The sequence below is a fragment of the Pteropus medius genome, unplaced genomic scaffold, assembly GCF_902729225.1.
Source record: "Pteropus medius unplaced genomic scaffold, Ma_sr-lr_union100, whole genome shotgun sequence".
NCBI lineage: Eukaryota > Metazoa > Chordata > Mammalia > Chiroptera > Pteropodidae > Pteropus > Pteropus medius.
The window spans coordinates 1,134,091-1,157,770 of NW_024356248.1; the positions used below are offsets into that span (position 1 = coordinate 1,134,091).

The 23,680-nt window shown below is 38.0% G+C and overlaps 1 protein-coding gene and 1 pseudogene across 2 annotated transcripts; both read right to left on the bottom strand.

Moving 5' to 3' along the window:
- Positions 1-1,023: 1,023 nt before the first annotated feature.
- On the bottom strand, positions 1,024-23,303 carry LOC120600785 (solute carrier family 22 member 9-like). 2 transcript variants are annotated; one of them, XM_039860312.1, is made up of 10 exons: positions 22,610-23,298; positions 21,813-21,916; positions 12,856-13,010; positions 12,585-12,753; positions 11,704-11,827; positions 5,397-5,512; positions 4,518-4,732; positions 3,008-3,116; positions 2,354-2,557; positions 1,024-1,506 (listed from the first exon to the last, which is right to left on the bottom strand). In XM_039860312.1, the coding sequence occupies exons 1-10, from the start codon at positions 23,009-23,011 to the stop codon at positions 1,446-1,448; spliced, it is 1,659 nt and encodes a 552-aa protein (XP_039716246.1). In that variant the 5' UTR covers positions 23,012-23,298; the 3' UTR covers positions 1,024-1,445. The 2 variants fall into 2 exon arrangements, with proteins under 2 accessions (XP_039716246.1, XP_039716247.1); XM_039860313.1 differs by lacking the exons at positions 12,585-12,753; positions 12,856-13,010 and having other exon boundaries at positions 22,610-23,303.
- Positions 20,204-20,321, bottom strand: LOC120600911 (uncharacterized; annotated as a pseudogene).
- Positions 23,304-23,680: the final 377 nt, after the last annotated feature.

A 23,680-nucleotide genomic window follows, 5' to 3' on the forward strand; every position in this document is an offset into this window, starting at 1 on the left:
GACAACCCCTGTGTGCTGTAGGTCTCTAAGGGTGCAATAACCTCTGCTATCCACCGGGAACACACTGTGATTTCTGATTATTATCTTGGGAGGGAGGTAACAATTGTTTTCCAGTTTGCACTTGGGCTTTTCCACTCTGCAAGCTCTTACCCCACAGGCCAAGGAACCAATGTGAGGGTTCTGCAAACCTCTAAGTATATTCCATCCATTATACATGCAGGGAATGGGGAAATAATCATTTTGTGAGTATGGACTCTGTGGGCCTACAGTAAGTCAGGCTTTAGTCAGTTACACTAAGCTAGAGGTCAAAACAGGTAGATATTTATAAGAATTCCACATATTAGAAATACATTTTGAAAACTATTTATTTTGTCATTTCCCCTTTCATTTATGGCCTCTTACACAATTTTGGAATTTTACATATTCCTTATTTAAACTTTGAGTACAGAAACTTATAAAGAAGAAAGTATCAATCACTTAAAAGTCTGCCACTAAAAATTAACTGCTTTCAGCATTTTGGTGAATATTTTTCTAGTTTTCTCCAATAAATTGTTAAGGTTTTGCCCAACAGAGGCTCTAAATGAATATTATTCAAATCTACCTGTCTCTAAATGTCTGGCATTTGCTTTACCATTGAGAACCTCTTTTATCCCAAGATTTCATCGCCAAGTTTTCTATTGAAAAGTATGGTTTATTTTTTTCCATTTAACTTTCTATCGAAGTAGAATATTTTTTGGTATAGGGTATGAAGTCACATTATTAGTCATTTATTTTTAAATAGCTGATTATGCTATTTGTTGCATAATTCTTTATTTCACCCATTAATTTATGATGCCAGAAGTACATATTAAGTATTACATCTACTCTGGTTTGTTTCTGGACTTCCTGTGACATGTAAATGTATCTGTTATGACTATTTTGACTATTGCAACTGTAATAATTTCTGTGGGCTAGAACTGATTCCAGTTGCCATAGTCAAAATAGTAATAACATGCATTAGCCTTCTCCCTCCATGATCCTTCTTTTTCGAATCACTTCATTTATTCTTAATTTGTAAATACATTTGTAACTTTTCCAAATTCTCCCAAAAGTATGTGGTTTTTACCTGTAATTACTACCTCAATGATTCTACTAATTAATTGAGGGAAGAATTGGTTATTTTTGGTACTATCCAACCTTCCTATCCAGAAACAGGCTAGTTATCTACGATTATACAAATATTCTAAGTCTTTCTAAAATATTATGGTTTTCTTCACATTTCTTATCATGATTAATCGTAGGTATTTTATATTTAGTAATTTAGTTCCACGATTGTAAAAAAGAATCCATTTTCTCCATTGTATATTTTTCTTTATTTATCTTACAATTTTTTTTCAGTATCTAGGAATTATCTCAGGATTTTTCTTTATTTTGCCCTGAAATCAGCAGTTAGTTCTTGGAATTCCTTAAAACTGTGTCACTTTTATGGAAATATCTTCCTGCTCTGCTTTTCTTGAGCCTTTTTTCCTATTAAAAATACAATGAAAAAAAAATGAACAAACAAACAGCAAAATAAAAAGACATCAAATAAGCGTAAATGTCCCGCATTCTTTAGAGCATCCTCTGCCAACAAACTGAGGTAGAAACAAGGACCCCTGCCTGAGGGTGTGAGTAAAAAAGGACCGAGCTCCCAGAGCAGGATCCAGCAAGGCAGCTTTGATAGTTTCAACTCTCACCACCAAGGCACTGGCCAAATGGATTTGGAAAAGGCGAGGAAAGTATGCAAAACTTTAAACCAATTCTTGATCGTTTAAAACACAAATGATTACCACTCCTTTTCCTCTTTCACTTCCATTCCTAGCGAAAACTAGATGGTATGAATCTCAAAGGCCACAGAACAAGACTCCTCCCTCTGAGATACATTGTCCTCTGTGGGAGAGGATCTCCCTGACCTCCCTCAAATTCTTCAGTGACCAGGACTGTCCACAGACCCACATGGACCAGCCCAGAGACTGGGTTGAGGGCTGCCAGGGTCTGACGGATGAGAATCTGGTGTTTGGATCCATAAATGTTTGTGAAATACCTTCAGGGGTGTGTATGTCACACTAGGGCACCTAGTTTTGGCCTCTTCACCATGAAACCTGCTAATGCACACTGGACAGAGCTGGTCTGTGTGACCTAGGAGCGTTGGGCAAATCTGAGGCCACCGTGGGGAGGGATGAGGCTGTAACTAAAGCAAAGGCTCTGACCACACAGAGATTGTCTAGGTCTAAGCCTGCCTAGGAGACAGTGGTTTCACTCATGTTTTGTCTTCTTCATCCCAGACCTAGAGCACATAGCTCCCCTAAGGGACAGCCAGGAAGTTTATACTTACTTATTTTCCACATCCTGGAGGGAGTCAGGCAGAGGCCGGTTCCTGGTTTCAGGAAGGAGGATGATAACGAGGCCGGCCAGGATGGAGAAGACGGCGAAGACGATCCAGGGCAGGTGAGGAGAATATACCGTTAGGATCATCAAGAGCGGGGTCAGGGCTGCTCCAATATTACCAATAATCCCGATGATCCCCGAGGCTGTTGCCCTTGGAGTGGAAACAACAGTAAGAAAAACAACCTGGTAAAAATCCACACATGTAATTCGCGATTTATTATTTTGCTTTCATTGTGGGAGATACCACAGCAGTGTTTAAATATGACGTGCTCTAACTTTTCAAATATGCTCTCTTATTTGCTTACAATTTTTTTTCCCCTTGTACACAAGTGCATTAAGACATATTTTCATTATTTGAAATATGTTCTTACCCATAGCATCTACCCTTTGGTAGTTTGGTAGAATATGCGAGATGATACATTAACGGACTTAACCCAGTGCCTGGCAAAAGTCAACTGTAAATAAACTTTGCCTACGAATTGTTGTTGTTATTGTCATTGATTGCTTTTGATAACTCATCAGCCTTTCTTAACACGATGAGTGTTAATTAGCTGGGAAAGGTCCGTTTTGATCCCCATAGCGGCTCAGTGAGGTGGCGTACCTGATCACGGTGGGCATTAGTTCATTTCCATGGGTGAAAGAACACAAGAGAGCGGCAGAAGAAAATCCTACTCCCAGCGTTGACAGAACCAAACGCAGGGTCTGCATGTCTGGAGAGGAAGACCAGCAAGACTCAGGACATCTGTGCTGATGGACTCACCACCCCCGGACGATTAGTGAAAAATTCACCATCGAAGATGTTTGCACATGCTAAATACATCATAGAGAAAGCACAGAGAGGCACAGCGTACGCAGAGACCGATAGCTGAGAAATAGGACTTATCCAAATAGAACGGCTTACAGAGAGAACCAAAAGAATGAGTTATTGAATCGACTCTCCCTACGTATCAGGAATTTGCCAAAGACAGAGAGGAGAACGTGAATCCAGCAAGAATTTGCTTTTATGTATTCTGTCTGGTGTCTCCTCTTTCATGAATAACGTAGCACTGTCATACGAGCAATCACTGAGGGATGTAAGACTCATCGATGTCCTCGAAGAGTTTAAAACCTGGGTGCATATACAATATTGACATGGGACTGGTACTGCCATAGAGAGGAATAAAAGAATGCGTCTCATGTTGATGGATAAGCTGGAGAGTAGCTTGATCTGGAATAATATTTGAAGATTCAAGAATATGGACCCCTATTAAAGAAAAGAAATACTTAAACTTTGGAAACCTCCGAAAGGAAGTTTCAGAGAGTCCTTTTTCTACCCAATTAAAAAAAACAATCTCATGAAATGGTTACATTGAAGTGAGCTCTGTTGGAAGGCAGAGAACTTTCATCATTGCCGACGTTCAAGGTGAGACGGAAGCCCACCAGTGTGGGATCCTGTGTGATACGTCACTATGCCGGGGTCAGGTGAAACGTGCCGGCCGCCTCGGTTCCCCTAGTCATTACATCTGATCATTTAATTTAGTAAAGCTGATTCTAAGAGAGGCTTTCGTTGCCTAATGCCTTGCTCCCGTTGTACACTTCCCTGCTTGAAGACAAGAGATTTTTATTTCCGTGAAGTCGAGACGGCTTCCCTAAACCAGGATTGCAGTTATGATGAACTAATATAAGGAGTTAAGTGAAATCAGGGAGTAAATTGAAATTAACATTGTATTAATAAGAGAGCCCAGCAGAAGAAATGACAGTACTGTGTCCTCACGTGAGACACAATAATATATAGTGGGCACAATATTGTGATTTACAAGTGTGACTGGCCAAAGGGCAGGTGATCTTTGGCTCTCTTGGAGAAACGGTCAGGAATAAATGACACCTATTAACGGGTATTTCTCAGCTATGATAAAGACAACCATATGTCCAAATCAACGTTTACCGATCTCTGACTCTCTCCTGGCCACTCAATGGCAAAATCCTCAGACTGGTTTTGGGGAAATCCTTAGAACCACATGCCAGTTTCTCCTTTTAACCTCCGAAGGTGTGAGTACATTCCATGGGGAATGGCGGGGCGGGGGCGGGGGAGGGGAGAGATTTCCTTTCTTCGACCTGCGCTCTTTCCTCACCTTGAGGCACAGATGGGATGGTCAGAAAGAAGATTCCCACCAGGAGCATGAAGAGGATCTGGCTTATGCGACGGCCCAGGTGATTCAGTGCCAAGAGTGCAATATAATTGGCCGGGAGGGTGACGATGCCAAAGAGAATCTGGAACAGGAAGACATTGGTCCCCAGGTGCTGGAGGTGGAGAGTCAGGCCATAAAAGGACATACAGTTTGCAAATCTGTGGTGAACAAAGATGGAAGACAGATGTCATAAGGTTTGGAGCCAAGGTTATGCAAATGACAATAATAGATACTGTCCGCCAGGCAGCTGGCGGCTGACACTAAAGTATAAAAGCGTGTCAGTTTTGTAGACTATGTTTTTGCGTGGAAATGATTTTCAAACTGTCATAAAATATTGTATGATGATGGAGGTCGTAATTGTCATTAAGTTTTTTGGGAGGTGGTGGGTGTTGTTCTTGAAGATACATAATGCGGCCTTCTGAGGTTTTAGAGTTTTTTCTATATCCCGATCTGAGTGACGGTTGCAATATTTACATGTGTAAATATTGATAGAGCTGTATGCGTCTATGCACCTTACTGTTCGTAGTTTTACCTCAATGAAAATGGAGGTAAACAAGTGAAGAAACTCAAGCCAAAAGCTGTACATGGTGGCAGTCCTCAGCCTCAGTTTCCCGTGATGAGCCTGGTAGGGTGATGTGATAAACAACACTCTTCACTGTACAATTAGTTCCATGTCAGTCTTTTTTATAACCCTCTGACTACCTCTAAACGTAGCGATTATCTTTATGACTTCCTCATGTTTTATCTCCATACATGTCTCCACACATATTATACCCTTTGATAAGGAATAAATTCATGTTTCACACACGGCGCAAAGCCTACCTCACAAAGGACAGGAGACAGATCCTTTTCCGCAAGTTGGGTATGCGGAACATGTCACATGCGGGAGGTTTGCTCTTTGCTGCCTCCAGCTCCTCCTGCATGACGGACCTCAAAACCTTCAACGACAACAACGAGGAATTGTTCCATTGTCAAAAAATAGTAGACACTGTGAGGCCCCCAAGAGTGGAAAATATAGACCACTTACTGTTACACTTAGTGGAAAATATAGACAGTAAAGATACATTGACACATTACATCATTGTTTACAACAGCCAAGATATGGAGGCAACCTGGGTGTCCATCGACGGATGAATGGATAAAGAAGAGGTGGTACATATATACAATAGAATTTTACTCAGCCAGGAAAAAATAAAATCTTTCCATCTGCAACAACATGGATAAACCTAGAGGGTATTGTGCTGAGTGGAGTAAGTCAGACAGAGAAAGACGAATGCCGTATGATTTCACTTATATGTGGAATCTAAGGAACAAAATCAACAAACGAAACAAACATATTCATAGATACGAAGGACATTTTGATGGTTGCCAGATGAGACGGGGGTTGGAGGTGGATAAAAAAGAGGAAGGGATTAAGAAGTACAAATTGGTAGTTACAAAATAGTCACAAGGACGTAAGGCACAGCATAGGGACTATAGTCAATAAAAATATTGTGATAACTATGTATGGTCTCAGATTGGTACTAGATTTATCAAGGTGATCACTTAATAAGTTCTATAAATGCCTAATCACTATGTTGTACACCTGAAACTAATGTAATGTATGTCGACTCTAATTAAATTTTTAAAAAAATTTTTAAAGAAAAAAAATGAGTAATGATTAAAACAAAGATGTATTGACAGATATAAAAGTAGTATGAAAGGTGGATTAGGGGTTAATGAAGTCTTGGGGAAATTATGTAGCAACAAGGACATAATTGAACATGAGATTCAAGAGGGCTGCAAGGCCTCAGAAAGAATGTGCATGTTAGATATTCAGATCAGGAAGGAAATCTAATGCAGTTTCTTGGATTAATGGTCCACAGCTCCATTTATGCTAGATGGGCATGAAAGACCTGGGAACCGAGCTTGGGTCTCAGCAAGCTGTCCTTCACAGAAAAACTGTTTGTCTCAGAAAAAAAGAACATTTCCTGAGTGTCTTTGTTTTGGTTTTCCACTCAGTCTCTTTGAGGAAAATCTTGGCATGTTGTGCCCCCGTGAATGAGATGCCTAGAATTAAATCGGGATGAAATCTGAAGAGGTCTTGGTGTAGAATGATATACTTAATGACTCTACAATGTTCTAGGTGTATATATCTTGAGGAAGATAATTAAATATTTCTAAACCTCATTTTTTTTTTGTCATTAAAAAGAAGAATAAATAGAAAAAAGTATGGGAGAGATAGGTGGAGAAAAATCATAGCACCTCTCCCACAAAGATTTCCTAGGCCACACATGAGGTCACTATGGGCATATGGAATTATACCCAGCAACCCCAGATACATACATACATAGTTACTTACTTACTTAATTAATTAATTATGTTGATTTTATTCTCATCCCACCTCTACAAATAAAACAATAACAGTAAGTCCACTGGAAAAATTCCATGAGCAAAGGAATTCAGAGATATAAAAATCCACCCTAACTGAGAACCTACACAATCAAGAATATCCTTTTAGGACCTATATAGTGACAACTACAAGACATTATTAAAAGAAATTGAAGAAGACACAAAGAAATGGAAAGATATTCCATGTTCATGAATTGGAAGAATTAACACAGTTAAAATAACCATATTACCCAAGGCAATATATAGATTTAATGCAATCCTCATCAAAATCCCAATGGCATTTTTTAAAGAAGTAAAACAAACAAACAAACAAATCACCAGATTTGTGTGGAACCACTAAAGACCCTGAATAGCCAAAGCACTCATAAGAAAAAAGAACAGAGCCAGAGGTATCATAACTCCCGGACTTCAAATTATATTACAAAAAGACAATAATTAAAACAGCATGGTATTGGCAGAAAACAGACACACAGACCAATGGAATAGAATTGAGAGCCCAGAAATAAACTCACATATATATGGGCAAATAATTTTCAACAAAGGAGCCAAAAACATACAGTGGAGAAAAGCAAGCCTCATTAATAAATGGCTCTGGGAAAATTGGAAAGCCACATGCAAAAGAATGAAACTAGATTGCTATTTGTCAGCATACACAAAAATTAACTCAAAATGGATCAAAGACCTAAATATAAGTCCTGAAACGATAAAATATACAGAAGAAAACAGAAGTACCAAACTTATGGACCTTGGTTTTAGAGAGAATTTTCTGACTTTGACCTCAAAGGCAAGGGCAGTAAAAGCAAAAAGAAATGAATGGGGCTATATCAAACTAAAAAGCTTCTGTACAGCAAAAGAAACCTTCAACAAAACAAAAAGGCAACCTACCGAATGGGAGAAGATATTTGCAAATGACACCTCCAAGAAGGGTGTAATATCCAAAATATATAAAGAACTCATACAACGCAACAACAAAAAACAAACAATCCAATTAAAAAATGGGCAAAGGACCTGAACAGACATTTCTCCCAAGAAGACATACAAATAGCCAACAGATATATGAAAAGATGCTCAACTTTACTAGCTATTAGGGAAATGCAAATCAAAACCACAATGAGATACCACCTCACACCTGTTAGAATCACTACTATCAATAAGACAAGAAATAACATGTTGGAGAGGTTGTGGAGAAAAAGGAATTCTCACGCACAGTTGGTGGGAATGTAATTTGGTACAGCCACTACGGAAAACAGTATTCTTAATATTATTCAAAATATTAAGAATACAGCTACCATATGACCCAGAAATTCCTCTTCTGGGTACCTACCCCCAAATTTGAAAACATTTATTCGTAAAGATATATGTATCTCTATATTCACTGTAGCATTATTCATGGTGACCAAGTCACAGAAGCAACCAAAGTGTCCTTCAATGGATGATTGGATAAAGAAGATGTGGTACGTATATACAATGGAATACTACTCAGACATAAGAAAAATGAAATATTGCCATTTGCAACAACATGGATGGATCTTAAGAATATCATGCTAAGTGAAATAAGTCAAATGGAAAAATTCAAGAATCATGATTTCACTCATAGGTGGGATATAAAACAGAAAGCAACAAATAAACAAATAAGACCCTCCAAAAAAAAAACCCTCATAGACACAGACAACAATATGGTGGTTACTAGAGGAAAAGGGGGGTGTGGAGGAGGTAGAAGAGGGTAATAGGAGTCAAATATATGGTAAAAGAAGGAGACTTGACTTTGGAGGGTGAGTACACAGTGCAATAATCGAATGATGTATGATGGAATTGTACACTTGAAATCCATATAATCTTATTAACCAATGTAACCCCAATAATTTAAAAAAAATTTTTTTTAAAAGAATTTCCTTTCAGTTGTGGAACCACCTTAAGTAGAAAATATTAGACTCATGCTTTTGGAAGGTTTTTTTAAAATGAGGCTAGTTTAAGGGACCTCTGGGTTTCAACATCAAGTGTAACAACACTCACATCATAGGAGTAACAGAAGGATAAGAGAGAAAGCAAAGGATTGAGAATGTATTTGAAGAAATAATGATGGAAGACTTCCCTAACCTGGCAAAGGAAATAGACATACAAGCCTAGGAAACACGGAGAGTCCCAAACAAGATGAATCCAAACAGGCCTATACCAAGACTTGTCATAATTAAAATGTCAGAGGTTAAAGACAAAGAGAGAATCTTAAAAGCAGCAGGAGAAAGGCAGCTAGTTATGTACAAGGAAGCTCCCATAAGACTGTCAGCCAGTTTCTGAACAGAAACTTTTCAGGCCAGAAGGGATTGGCATGAAATATTTAAAGTGGTGAAAAGCAGGAACCTACAACCAAGAATACTCTACCCAGCAAGGCTAACATTTAAAACTGAAGGAGATATAAAGAGCTCCCCAGACAAGAAAAAACTAAAGGAGTTCATCACCACCAAAACAGTATTACAAAAAATGTTAAAAAGAAGGAGGAGGAAAAAGAATGTAAATATGAATAATAAAATGGCAGTAATTACATACCTATCAATAATCACTTTAAATGTAAATGGATTAAGTGCTCCAATCAAAAGACATAAGAAAACAAGACCCATACATGTGCTGTCTACGAGAGACCCACTTCAGATCAAAAGACACACACAGACTGAAAGTAAAGAGATGGAAAAAGACATTTCATGCAAATGGAAATTTTAAAAAGTTTGAGTATCTATATTTATATCACACGAAATAGACTTTAAAGCAAAGTCTATAATAAAAGGCAAAGAAGGACATTTCATAATAATAAAGGGATCAATCTAACAAGAGGATATAACCCTTGTAAACATTTATGCATCTAACATAGGAGCACCTAAACATATAAAACAAATAATGATGAATATAAAGGGAGAGATTTGACAGTAATACAGTCATAATATCCCATTGACGTCAATGGATGGATCTTCCACACATAAAATCAACAGAGAAACAGTGGCCTGAAATGACACATTGGACTAGATGGATTTAATTGATATTTTTAGAGCATTTTACCCCAAAACAGCAGAATACATTCTTCTCAAAGTGCACATGGAACATTTTCAAAGTTAGAGCACAAAACAAGTCTCACTAAATTTAAGAAGGCTGAAATCATATCAAGCATCTTATCCAACCACAATGGTAAGAAACTAGAAATCAATATAAGGAAAAAAAAAACCCTTAAAAACATACAAACACATGGAGACTAAATAACATGCTACTAAACAGTAAGTGGGTTAACAATTATATTAAAGAAAAAAAAAAGGTATCTTGAGACAAATGCAAATGAAAACAACAACCCAAAATCTATGAGACACAGCAAAAGCAGCCCTAAGAGGGAAATTCATAGTAATACAGGCCTCCCTCAAGAAACAAGGAAAAAAGTCTCAAATAAACAATCTAAACTTACACCTAAAGGAACTAGAAAAAGAACAGCAAACGAAGCCCAAAGTGAGGAAACAATAAAGATGAGAATGGAAATAAACAAAACATCGTCTAAAAAACCAATACAAAAGATCAATGAAACCAAGAGCTGGTTCTTTGAAAAGATAAACAAAACTGATAAATCTTTAACCAGATTCACCAAGAAAAAAAGAGAGGACCCAAATATATAAAATCAGAAATGAAAGAGGAGACAGGACAAATGACATCACAGAAATACAAAGAATTGTAAGAAAATACTATGAATAGTTATATATCAATGAACTGACAATCTGGAAGAAATGGATAAATTCCTAGAAACATGCAATCTTCCAAAACTAAATCAAGAAGAAATAGAAAATCTGAGCAGACCGATTACTACTAACGAAATCAAATCAGTAATCAAAAAACTTCCAACAAACAAAAGTCCTGGACCTGATGGCTTCACAGGTAAATTTTATCAAATGTTCAAAGAAGAATTAACATCTATCCTTCTCAAATTGTTCCAAAAACTTAAAGAGGAGGGAAGCCTCTCAAGCTCATTTCATGAGGCCATTATATACTACACTGATTCCAAAACCAGATAAAGACATTGCAAAAAAAAAAAATATGGGCCTATAGATCTGATGAACGTAGATGCAAAAACCCTCAACAAAATATTAGCAAACCGAATTCAGCAATATATGAAAAAGATACATCATGATAAAGTGGGATTTATTCCTGGAATGCAAGGTTGGTTCATATCCACAAAACAATTAACATGATACACCACATAAACAGAATGAAGTATAAAAATCATATGATCATAGCAATAGATGCAGAAAAAGCATTTGACAAAATCCGCATCCATTTATGATAAAACCTCTCAGCAAAATGGGAATAGAGGGAACATATCTCAACATAATAAAGGCCATATTAAAAAAAAGGAAAAGAAAATGTGGTATATACATACAAGAGGATATTATTCAACCATAAAAAAGAAGGAAATCCTGTCATTTGCTAAAACATAGATGAATCTTGAGGACATTTTTGCTAAGTGAACTCTATACGATCTTTCCGATTACAAATACTAAGTGATATCTGTCTTTGTTGAGTAAAATAGCTGTGACCAATCCTTTCAGAACAGCATAGTCTCTCTTAAGGTTAATTCAATGTCGACGGCCATTGAGAAGTTAGGTAAGAAGGCCTCTCTTCCCACCCTTTACTCATCTTATGGACACCGACTAGCGTATATGTCAGGTCATGTCTTCCCTGCATCCCATAACCAACTCTCTTTCCTGTTCACCTCCATGGTTAGGGTGTCTCCAGCATTCTTGACTCCATTCCTGCGTGCAGCTCTTCTCAGTTCCTTTAAGCCCTCTTCAGGTTTGTTGGTGATAATCAGCCACCGAGCAGACTCTGCCAGCCATCTGGTCAAAGAAGACGACAGAGGTGCAACCAACTCTCATTTGCTCATTTCCCACACACCCTTTGTTCTGAAATGCCTCCCCCCTCCCATCTAATACCTATCTCTTGTTTTGTCATACCAGGAAATGTAAATTTATGTTCTCTTGCCCCTTAACTAGCAAACTGTGAGATTGACTGATCCATGCAGTAAGTACACCTTCACTGCTGGGAATATAAAGGAGTCATATTGGCCCCCCTCTTATTCGAGGGGATAGTACCAGTTTTAGCAAATAAAAATAGTGTTCCTAGTTAAATCTGAATTCAGTTAAACAGTGAATATGAGTAACTCTTGAATATAATTATGTCCCATGCAATATTTTAGACATACTTACACTAAAAAGTATTTGTTGTTTATTTGAAGTTTTACTTTAATGAGACACTCTGTATTTTATTAGGTTAGTAAACAAAAATACAGAACTCTCAGATAAATAGGAATTTCATATAAACAACAAATAATTTTTAGGGTAACTGTGCACCATGCAATATTTGGGATATTATACAAAAAAAAAGAAAATTGTTTATCTGAAATTCAAATTTAGCCGAGTGTCCTTGATATTATCTGGCACCCCTACCTGTTCTGCTTCTTAAATTGTACATATGGTACAGATTAGTAGAGCATTTGCTCAGTGTTGACTACGGACCAAACAGAATCTGTGTCCTTGTTCCATGTACCTTGCATCCCAGGATCCTCAAAGACAGAGGAAGAAAGACATCTTATACCTTGAGGCAAAAAAAAGGACAAATAATGGTGTAGAAAACACCAGCTGAAGGATGTGCCAGTCTTGAATGACAAAAGCCAGTCCTCCCAGAATTATCGGTCCCACAGAAGCAGCACATATTGTCATTGTCATACCCATGGCTTGGAATTGGGGTATTGTCCATTCTATAACTGAAAGAAAACACAAACAGGACTTTGACTTCAAAGAAAGTTGGAATTTCAAAGTCAAAATTAGGGGTTGGAAAATGTCAAAGATCCAAAGTCGTTACTTACTAAGCAAAGAATTATTGGACAGGATGCTCGGGGTAGAAAAGCCAGCCAAGAAGCGTAGTAAGCAGTAAATGAGGAGATTGGGAGCAAAGATCAGACAGGTTTCAGCAATGGCGAGCTGGAGGAAACACCATCTTAGAATTAGCCTCCTCCCAAACCTGAGAAACAGGAACAGGTTAGATATGAGAATATTAACAACCTGTTGTAAAAAACTATGAAAAAAAAGGGTACACTTTGAAATTTAGGAGTTGTTTTAATAACTGAAACTTTGTGCTTGAAATCTTAAAGAATCAACAATATATCTCGGGAGCAACCCTGCTGTTTGTAAATAGATACTGAGTGTAACAGTTTCTTCTCCAGTCTGTTACCAGTAGATCTTTGAGACCAGTTGAAACCATATAAGACAGCCTGCAAGACAGTGGTCCCCCTTCATCCATGGTTTTACTTGGCATGGTTTCAGTTATCCACAGTCAACTGCAGTTCAAAAATATTAAATGGACGATTCCAGAAATAAACAACTCATAAGTTTGAAACTGCTTGTCGCTCTGAGCAGCGTGATGAAATCTCTCACTATCCCACTCCATCCCAGCTGGGCTGTGAATCACCCTTTGTCTTGTGTAGCCACGCTGTATACTCTCTTTAGTCGCTTAATATCCGGCTTAGTTATAGGTTGATGGTCATGGCATTGCAATGCTTGGGTTCAAGTGACCCTTATTTTATTTAATAATGCCACATTCACATAATTTTATTCCAATATATTGTCATAATTGTTCTATTTTATTAGTTATCATTAATCTCTTACTTTGCCTAATGTATAACTTAAACTTTATCATAGGTATGTATGTATAGAAAAAAAAAAAACCACGGTATATTCAGGGTTTGGTGCTATCCACAGTTTCAGGCATCCACTAGGATCTTCGAATGTGTCCACTGTGGATGAGGAGAGAGTACTATATTGGAAATTTTAACGTATCACAAATGTCCCTTATACTAACATATGCATTTAACATAGTAGATACTGTATAGTATCTAGAACACAAGGGATCTGCTATGGATTGAATTATGTTCCCCCAAATTCCTATATTGTAGTCTTAATACCCAATGAAATGTTCTTGAAGATAGGGCTTTTAAGAGGTTACTGGGTCTTGATGAGGTTGTGAGGTGGGGTCCTCGTGACGGAACTAGGGCCCTTCTAAGAAGAGACACCAGAGAGATTGCTGTGCCTCTCCCTACCATATGAAGATACAGCAAGAAGGCAGCTATCTTTAAACCAGGAAGAGAGAGCTCTCACCAGGAACGAAATCACGCTGCACTTTGATCTTGGACTTCCCAACCTCTAGAACTTGAGAAAATAAGATTCTGTTGCTTAAGCCATCAATATATGGTATTTCGTTATGGTGGCCTGAGCTGACTGACATAGGGTCTACATCTACACTTGGGAATCTAGGACCATGAAGGCCATGGATAAACTGATATGGAAGGAGTATTCATGGAACAATACATCAATGATGCTGATGGGTGGCATAAGAGGCCCTCTCTGGTGAATCTGGCTTTATGGTCTTGGACAATGTTCTTCCCTTGGATAGGGTCCGAGGGAGCCACAATCCAATCAGAGGAACTTAGAGAAGGTTCTCAGAGGAAAGGATCAGATGAGATAAGCATGAAGAAACAGAGAAGGAGAAGGTTAAAAAAGAGAGGGAAGAGAATTCCATGTTTCACAGGTTTTTGGGAAAGAGGCTCTTTCTCTAGGCAACTTGGATAAAATGGCCTGTGCTGATTCTATATAGCCAGTGATATGAGGGAACAAACAGTGGGATTTGGCAAATGCTCCACAATTTTTCCCACTCTTACAGAATATCTACATTATAATATGGCTGTGAAATCTTTTCTATTCTGAGTAGTTATGTAACATATGCCTTCTTTCTAAATTTGTATTTCACTTTAAAATGGAATAGAATCTATATAAAGAAATGCTATGATTAATGAAATGATGGAGTGACTGTTTTTGGAAAGCCTGGTCAGTCAAAACAAAAACGGCCATATATAAAGATACTTCCTGTACATTCTCACGGGGAAAAGTCACATATGAAGTTGTTCAATGTAGTGCTATCTAGAGTGGCAGACGTTTTGGTGACAATTTTGTCGTTCATCACCAAAAAGTGGATTAAGAGCATCATAACGAATCTCCACTGTGAAGCACTGTGCAGCAAAGGGAAAAATGAACTAAAAGTATCAAAACCATAGTAGCGGGTGTACAAAAGGAAAAGAATGAAATAATAACATTTAAATAATATGTAAGTTAAAATATGGGCAAATCAAACAACCTCATTTATTTTGCAAAAACATGAATTTAAAGAAGTACAGTTAATGCATCATAATAATTTCTACATTGGGAGGAGGGACATGGAATTGGAGCATGAAGAAGAAGTGAAAATACGCATGCATATATACATGAAAGGAATTCATGGCCAAATTAATGAGGACACGCTCTCATGAAATGAGTATGACCATTCGATTGTCTGTGGTTGATATTCGAAAGAAGAGAAATTTGTGTTATGTCACACATGAAGACTATTGTTTCATTGTTAATTGTACAGTCTGGCTAGATATTCACCATTGCTCTTTTTTTCCCCCCTGGATGTAGAGGAAAATTACACTTCCCAGTCTTATAATTAAGTTGGATTCACACACTCATGTTCTGCCCATGAACTGTATAAGAAAGTGACATAGGCCACTTCCGGCCTGTTCATCTAAGGTATACTTTGGTTCTACTCATCTCTCTGACAACATGGCTGGAAAAACTGGCAGATGAACTGGCAGATGAAAATGGCAGATGAAAATGTCACACAATGAAAGGTGCTGGTGGCCTGAGCCACTGCCTGGAGGATGGGGGCCACCTGACCCAGACAACAGAGGTGACCATAACAGTCAGACTCTTGGGTTCTTATTGTAACTAGCTACCTTGGTCAACGCAGTACTATTGGTTTTTATAATGACGACTGATTAAGATAACTAGAGAGGTTTTGTATTATTTCTTTTTTTCCATGTATTTTTCTAAAACTTATTTGAAAAAAATGTTCGATTTGAAAAGAAAATGCTACATGTACCTATAAACACACATATAAAAAGAGGTTACAAAATTACATGAAATTCTGTATATTCTCAAGGTCAGCATACCAGATCAAGGGTTTCTGATAAATTCTTTCTTCATCCTCAAAGAGCCTGAATGTGCCAGCAATGATTACTTTTCCCCAATTTTATTTGAAACATATATTTTTGATGTATGTAAATATAATGATATGATGTTAATGTTGGTTTCTACTTGGGTGGATTTCTTCCCAATACTTTATTTTGAAAATTGTCAAATACAAAAGTTTAAATAAATAGTATAATGAACACTGGTATAGATCTTAACCTGGTATAGATTCATCACTGGTATAGATTCATCACTAGATAACGTTTTTCTATATTTGCTTTATTTCTTTGTGTGTGCAAATACACACACACCGCATATAAAAACTCTTTTGTGTTGAACCATTTGAATGGCAGTTATAGACCACATGGCACAACGCTCCTAATTTTTTAGTATGCGTATATTAAAAATAAGAGCAGTCTCCTATATTTTTACAATTCTATCATCACACCTAAGAAAACAATAATTTCACCATCAGCTCTCAGACAATATTCAAATTGCCACAAAGCTCTGCAAAATGTCTTTCTAGATGTTATTTTTCTTGTTTCCATCCATGCTCTAATAGTTACACATTACATATGATTGTCATGTTTTTGTTAAGCTATTAAAATCTAGGATGATCACTCCTCTTATTTTTCTCATGATGTTGCTTGTGTTTTTTTTTTTTTTTGAAGAGTCTAGGTCAGTTATCTTATAGAATGTGAATTATGAATAATTTTAAAGATCTTTAAAATTTTTTATCTATGTTCTAATTTTTTACCATGAGCATATTGCGGGCGTGGTGGGGTGAGGTTCAGAAAATAATAAAAGATTAAAAGTAAAGTACATATTTGCATTTTATTTGCTCGTGGCTTTCAGAGTCATTTCAATATGAGGTAGGTATAGGGAAGGACTGTTGTTACCAGCTGTCGGTAAAGAGCCATAGGCACGCGGCTTCTATGCTCATCAATTTCTCTTCTCCACCCCAACCGTTTAATGTATCTATGATCCTGAAGGAGGCTAAGTAGAAAATCACCTCACGAAATTCTGTACATTCTCAAGGTCAGCATACCAGACCAAGGGTTTCTGATACATTCTTTCTTCATCCTCAAAGAGCTTGAATGTGCCAGCAATGATTACTTTTCTCTAAACCCTGAGAGGTAGGGGTCCTCTCTCTTATTTTGTACTCAGGAAAAAGTAGGGTGAGCATACAATTTTCATCCTCAACGGGATACTTTTGAGACCAAGAATGGATGTTATTACTAATTAAGCTGAGAATGTCCCGGCAAATGAGATGATTTGGAATCTGGAACCGTCAGGAAGTCCTTTCGCATCTACCTACAAATCGTGTCCCAAATCCAGCTACTCGGTATCATTTGGCATCTTCCTGATTCAAACTCCCACCGTCTTTCCTAAACACTATTTGGATAGCCTCTTAAATGGTTTTCCTACCAAGACTCTAGCTCTTCCAGTTAGTTATCAAAGGAGGCTTAAGAAAGTGGTTTAAAATATTCTATCGTAATATTCTTTTTAAAAGCCTCTGGTTCCGGAAATAAAGGCCCGGACCTGAGACCAGGGCTGCTGCGTAAGAAACAGTTTTCAGTTCAATCTCAGGCGTGAAAATTACTTGCTAAAATGAAGGAATCGGTATTATTGATGAATGATAATGGAAAAATAGAATCTTTACAACTTCATATTTATAATATTCAAAATATAATTCAAACTCTCCTGGTATGTGAAAAACCAAGAAAATGGAACTTATTCCCAAGATAATGGAACTATTTCTAATCTCCTGAGATGAAACAAATTTTGAAACTAACCAACAAAAATTTTAAAGTGGTTATATAACTATCCTCAAAGACATAGATAAAATATTATTGTAATGTATGAAAAGCACAACTTATAAAAAGACACTCTCAGTAGAGACAGTGATACAAATAAACCAAAATAAATGAAATCCTAGAGCTGAAACAGTACAATTTCTGACATAAAAAGATTCTCTGGATGGGCTTAACAGCCATGCGGACAGAGACACAAGAGAGAGAATATCTGAAGACAGCAATAGAAATTGTAGAAGATGACGACAGAGAGAAATAATTATTTAAGAAAAATGAACAAAGAGACCCAGAGTGCTATTATACCAGGAGTTAGCAAATATTTCCTGTATGGGGACAGATAATTATCCTTTTATGCTTTGTGAGAGACGTGTTCTTATTTTTTTTCTTTCTTCTTCTAAAGTAATTTTCGTGGCTTTTTAAAAAAAAATAGATTTTGTTGTTTAGAGCAGTTTTAGGTTGACTGCAGTACTGAGCAGACAGGAGATTTCAGGGGATTTCCGGCATCTCTCCCTGCCCCGCCCCCACTCTTGCAGAGCATCCCCACCTATTAACAGTCTGCACCCAAGCAGTACACTTGGTCCAGTGATAAACCTGCAACAACTCATCATTACCCCTCAAAGTCCATAGTTTGCGTCAGGGTACACTCTGCATTGTGCATTCTGTGGGTTTCGACAAATGCGTAATGCCATGTACCCGCCATTATGGTGTCATACAGAGTAGTTTCGCTGCCCTAAAATACCTCTGTGCTCTGCCTATTCATCCCTCTCTTCCTCACCAACACTTATCCTTTTACTGTTCCCTTAGTTTTGACTTTTCTAGAATGACATATAGCTGGAATCATACAGGATATAGCCTTTTCATATTGGTTTCTTTCATTTATTAGTATGTATCTAAGGTTTCTCCATGTCTTTTCATGGTCTGATAGTCCATTTCCTTTTAGAATTGAATAATATTCCATTGTCTGGATGGACTACAGTTTATTTATCCATTCACCTACTAACGGATATTTTGGTGGCTTCCAAGTTTTAGCAATTATGAATAAAGCTGCTATAAATATTCGTGTGCAGGCTTTGTGTAAATGGAAGTCTTCAACTCCTTGGGTTAATACCAGGGAGCATGATTGCTAGATTTTATGGCAAGAGTATGTTTAATTTTATAAGAAACTGCCAAAACGTCTTCAAAAGTGGCTGTACCATTTTGTGATCTCACTGGCAATGAATGAACATCCCTGTTGCTCAACATCTTCATCACCATTTAGTGCGGTCAGTGGCATTTTATTTTAGTTTTGTTTTTTTACCATTCTAATAGGTATGCAGCAGTATCAAATTGTTGTTTTAATTTGCAATCCCTTAGTGATATATGTTGTTAAGCATTTTTTTCACATGTTTATTTGTCGTTTGTATAACTTCTTTGGTGGCGTGTCTGCTCAAGTCTTTTGCCCATTTTTAATTGGGTTGTTCATTCTCTTATTGTTGAATTTTAAGAGTTTTTTATATGTTTTTTATAACAATCCTTTTTCAGAAATGTCTTTTGGAAGTATTTTTCCCCGTCTGTAGTTTGTCTTCTCATTCTATTAATTGTGTTTCTTTTTAATTTCATGATATTAAATATAATTTTCCACTTTAACCACTTTAAGTGTAGAAAACACTGTTATTGATTACATTCACAATTTTGTGCAACCATCATTACTGTCAAAACTTTTCAAAATCTTCAACGAAAATTCTGTGCCCATTAGGTGATAACTCCCCAATCCTCTTTCCCCCCGGCCTCCAGTATTTCTACTCTACCTTCTTCTTTACAAATTTGCCTATTTTAGATATTTCGTGTAGGTGGAATCATACAATATTTGTCCTCTTTTGTCTGTCTTATTTTACTTTGCATGATGCTATCATGGTTCATTCATGTTGTAGTTGAATCAGAAATTTATTTCTTTCTATGGCCGAAAAATTTTCCATGTACATATCACATTTTATCTATTCATCTGTTGATGGACACTTGGGTTGTTTCAACCTTTGGCTATTGTGAGTAATGCTGCAACGATGTTGTTGTTGTGTAAGTGTCTATTTGAGTCCTTGTTTTCAATTATTTTGGCTTTATACCTAGCAATGGAATTGCTGGCTCATATGATTTCTCTAAATTTAACTTTCTGAAGAATTTCCAAAGTGTTTTTCACATTGCCTGTACCATTTTGCCTTCCCATAAGCAATGTACAAGAGTTCCAGTTTCTCTACATTCTCATGAATACATGTTCTTACCATCATCATCATCATCATCATTATATCCGCCCCATTAGGTGTGAAGTGGCATTTTATTTTAGTTTTGATTTGCTTTTTTTTTTGACCGCCTATAGCACCCGGCTTCCTAGGTGGTCTCCCATCCAAGTACTAACCAGGCCCAACCCTGCTTAGCTTCCAAGATCAGACGCAATCGGGCATGTTCAGGGTGGCATGGCTGTAGACTCGATTTGCATTTTTAAGAACATATTAAGCACTTTTTCATGTGTTTATGTGACATTTGTATATATTTTTCAAGATATGTATATTCAAGCCCTTTGTCCATTTAAAAATTTGATTCTTTGTCTTTTTATTGTTGAGTTGTGTGAGTTCTTTATATATTCTGGATATTAAACCCTATTGCATTGATCTATCTGCCCATCTTTATGCCATATATATAATTACGAATATTATCTCCCATTACATAGGTTATCTTTTCATTTGCTTCATTTGCTTTCTTGATTATTTGATGTACAGTTGTTAATTTTGATAAAGTCCAATCTATCTATATTTTCTTTTGTTACTCATGCTTTTGACGTCATATCTAAGAATCCATTGCCAAACTCAAGTCATGTAGATTTACCCTATTCTGTTTTCTTCTAAGACTTTTATGGTTTTAGCTCTTCTATTTAAGTCATTAATACATTTTGTGTCAATATTTGTTAAAGGTCCAGTTTCATTCTTTTGCTTGTGAATATCCAGTTGTCACAGCACTATTCATTCGTTGAAGGGGCCGTGCTTACCCATTGAATAATCTTGGCACCTTTCTCGAAAATCAATCAGCCATAAATCTATGGTTTTATTTTTATTGCTGTAAGGTGGATAGTTTTGTGTTAAAGAACTGTCAGGAATGAACACTCTGACTCTGAACACTTTTATAAGTTACAGTCACTGTCACACATTCAGAGCTCTCAGTTTTCAGCTGAGATAATAGATGACATGACACTGGTAGGTGGTAAGGGACACCTTAATTCCCCATATGCCTCAGAGGAGGCGTGTTTGGGTGGTGGTGGTGGCTGGCTCTTTAATTCGGAAATAGTACTGTTAGGCATAGGGTACTCCAATTTCTAAAACCATAAATGGCGGCAGCAGTTGCATTCAATTAATTACCTTCCATGGTTGAAAAACTTACCATTAAAGAGCTATGTTTTCCAGAACAAAAATTAAGGTTACCAGAATGATTTTTCTATAAACCACTAAGAGACATTGCTATGGACACCACAAGTTTAATAGAAATGTCTCCCCATCACTCTTGAGAAGACCATGCTCTGAAAATCCATAAGCATTAGCCTCCCAGGGTCCAGGAGGGACTGAAGTGGCCTCCTGGCCATGGCCTGAAATGTTTTATATAACTGTGTCATAATACATCTCCCTGTTCCCACAGGTAATATCTTTCTAAACTACATGTTGTGGCACCTCCTGTCCAAACCCTATCATAAAATGCCACCATGTCTAATGGAGATGTTGTTTCTGGATCCTGTACATAAAGCTCACAGCCAACAAAACAGCGCTCATCACACTGAGTGTGATTCTCCATTTGTGTTTCTAGGTCTCTGGAGGCCTAGGAGACCCCAGGACAGTATAATTTGTAATAAATGTTTCTTAACAGAAGAATGATTCATGAATGCATGAAAATACCCCAGAGTAAAGAGAGAGCCGTGATCCAGAGACACTCACCTGTCTGATAAATGACCAGATATGATGCTTCCCATCAGCATTCCAGCCATGAATGAGAATTTGGCCATTGACTTCAGTGACTGAGATTGACACACCAGGTCCCACTGGAAGGGAAGGACATCATTACATCAGAGCTTCACAGCCACTTATGACTCCTCAGTAGAAATCAAATCGAAACAGCTTAAATGACTTTCAAGTTTCTTTATATCAGGCGCCCCCTTCCTCTCTGGTTCCTCATTTTTGCATTAGCCAACCTTCGTTACTTTGTTATTCAGGTCTCAGTTTAAATATAACTTCTGATAGGAAGCCTCCTCTTAACCTGTTGGCTGCATTAATGCCTTCTTGTCTTCCATGCTAAGTGGTTCTGGAGCTTAGCTACAGAGTGCAATCATATGAGGAGCCTTAAAATGTGCTGGTGCCAGAGTGTCACCACAGATCTCCTCGCGTGGCTGCTCTGGGGCACAGTCTGTGCTTGCAGCGTTTCATCAACTCCCCAGACGTTTCTAGTTTACAAGCAAGGCTGAGCATTTCTGACCTCGTATAACGTTGTTAACACATCACCTAAATTACTTGCTTAACCTTTGGCCTTCCTAAAAATAAAAGCCACACGATAGTAAGGTTATGTCTATTTTTGAGTTCATTAGTCTCACCGTTGATGCGGGGGCTTGACATTTAATAGGGAAGTCATCGGTATTCGCTGAAGGAATGAAGAATGAGCACTGACGTAAAGACTAAAGGCTTAAAGCACGGATGTCACTGTGTGATAAACTCCCAGATCACGTGAAGAGGCCTCTTACCTCCGTCACGATGGTGGACGAGAAGGAGCTTCGGTCGTACACCCAGCCGTCCACGCAGGGCTCCGTGTCCAGCTCGCTGGTGTTGGAGAAGGTGCCATTCAAGTGAAGGAGCTGCCACTGAGGGTGGAGGAAGCGGCGACACTTCTCCGGCTCTAGGTTCGAGTCCAGTGGGATGGAGATTCGCAGCAGGGCATCCTGCCTGAGCAGCCCGGTGCCGTTAGCAGAGATGGTATCATTGTCGAGGATGTGGACCCAGCAGCGGTGACCAGGAACGGCTGCAGTGAAGTTCTCCAACAGAATATGACTGTACACTATGAGGCTGGAGATACATAAGAAAATGAGCTGAAGGATCTGGAATCTGCCCAGCCCTCCAACTTGATCCAGGAGTTTATGAAAGGCCATCGAGGATGAACAGGCGATCTCCGAGAGGAGCCCAAACGACCGTTTTTAGGAAAATCTTCAAACGGAGGAAAGGGTCCCTTTTACTACGTCGCATTCAGTGTGTGTTGATCCTGATCACACTTTCTCCTCAGCGGGCCCTGTCTCACCTCCACACCTGGGCAGTGGAAGCTGTTTCTCCAAATTGTCCTCTTTAAAGTCGAGGAGAGCTGTTCTGCCGGAATGCTTCCAGAAGCTGACAACAAAAACTGTTTAAAGGCACTGTCAACAGTCCCCCAAAGTAGCGCTGGACTTTGAGCCCTGTGTCTGCAAGCAAATAAAACAAGCCTGCTACGTGGAACGCAGTCTTTTCCACGATATGTCATTTGCAAGACTCAGAAGTGAGACGTTTTTGATTTTTCTGTGGAAAATACTGAAAGTTAAAGATACCGCTTGAATTTTGATTAAAAGAGTTAGTGAAAACAGCCCTGAGTTCGATTAAAACAAGTGATATGTCACTTTTGGTAAGTGACATTCTGCTCCGAGTGGAATCAAACCATGAATTCACGCTGAAAACAAGTCCCTCAAAATGGGGGCGGGTGGGTAGCAACGGAGGGCAGAGGGCTAAGCAAAATCCTAAAGTCTTTTCCTCTAATTTTGCTGGACTGAGTTCTAGAAGCATCGTGAAGAACC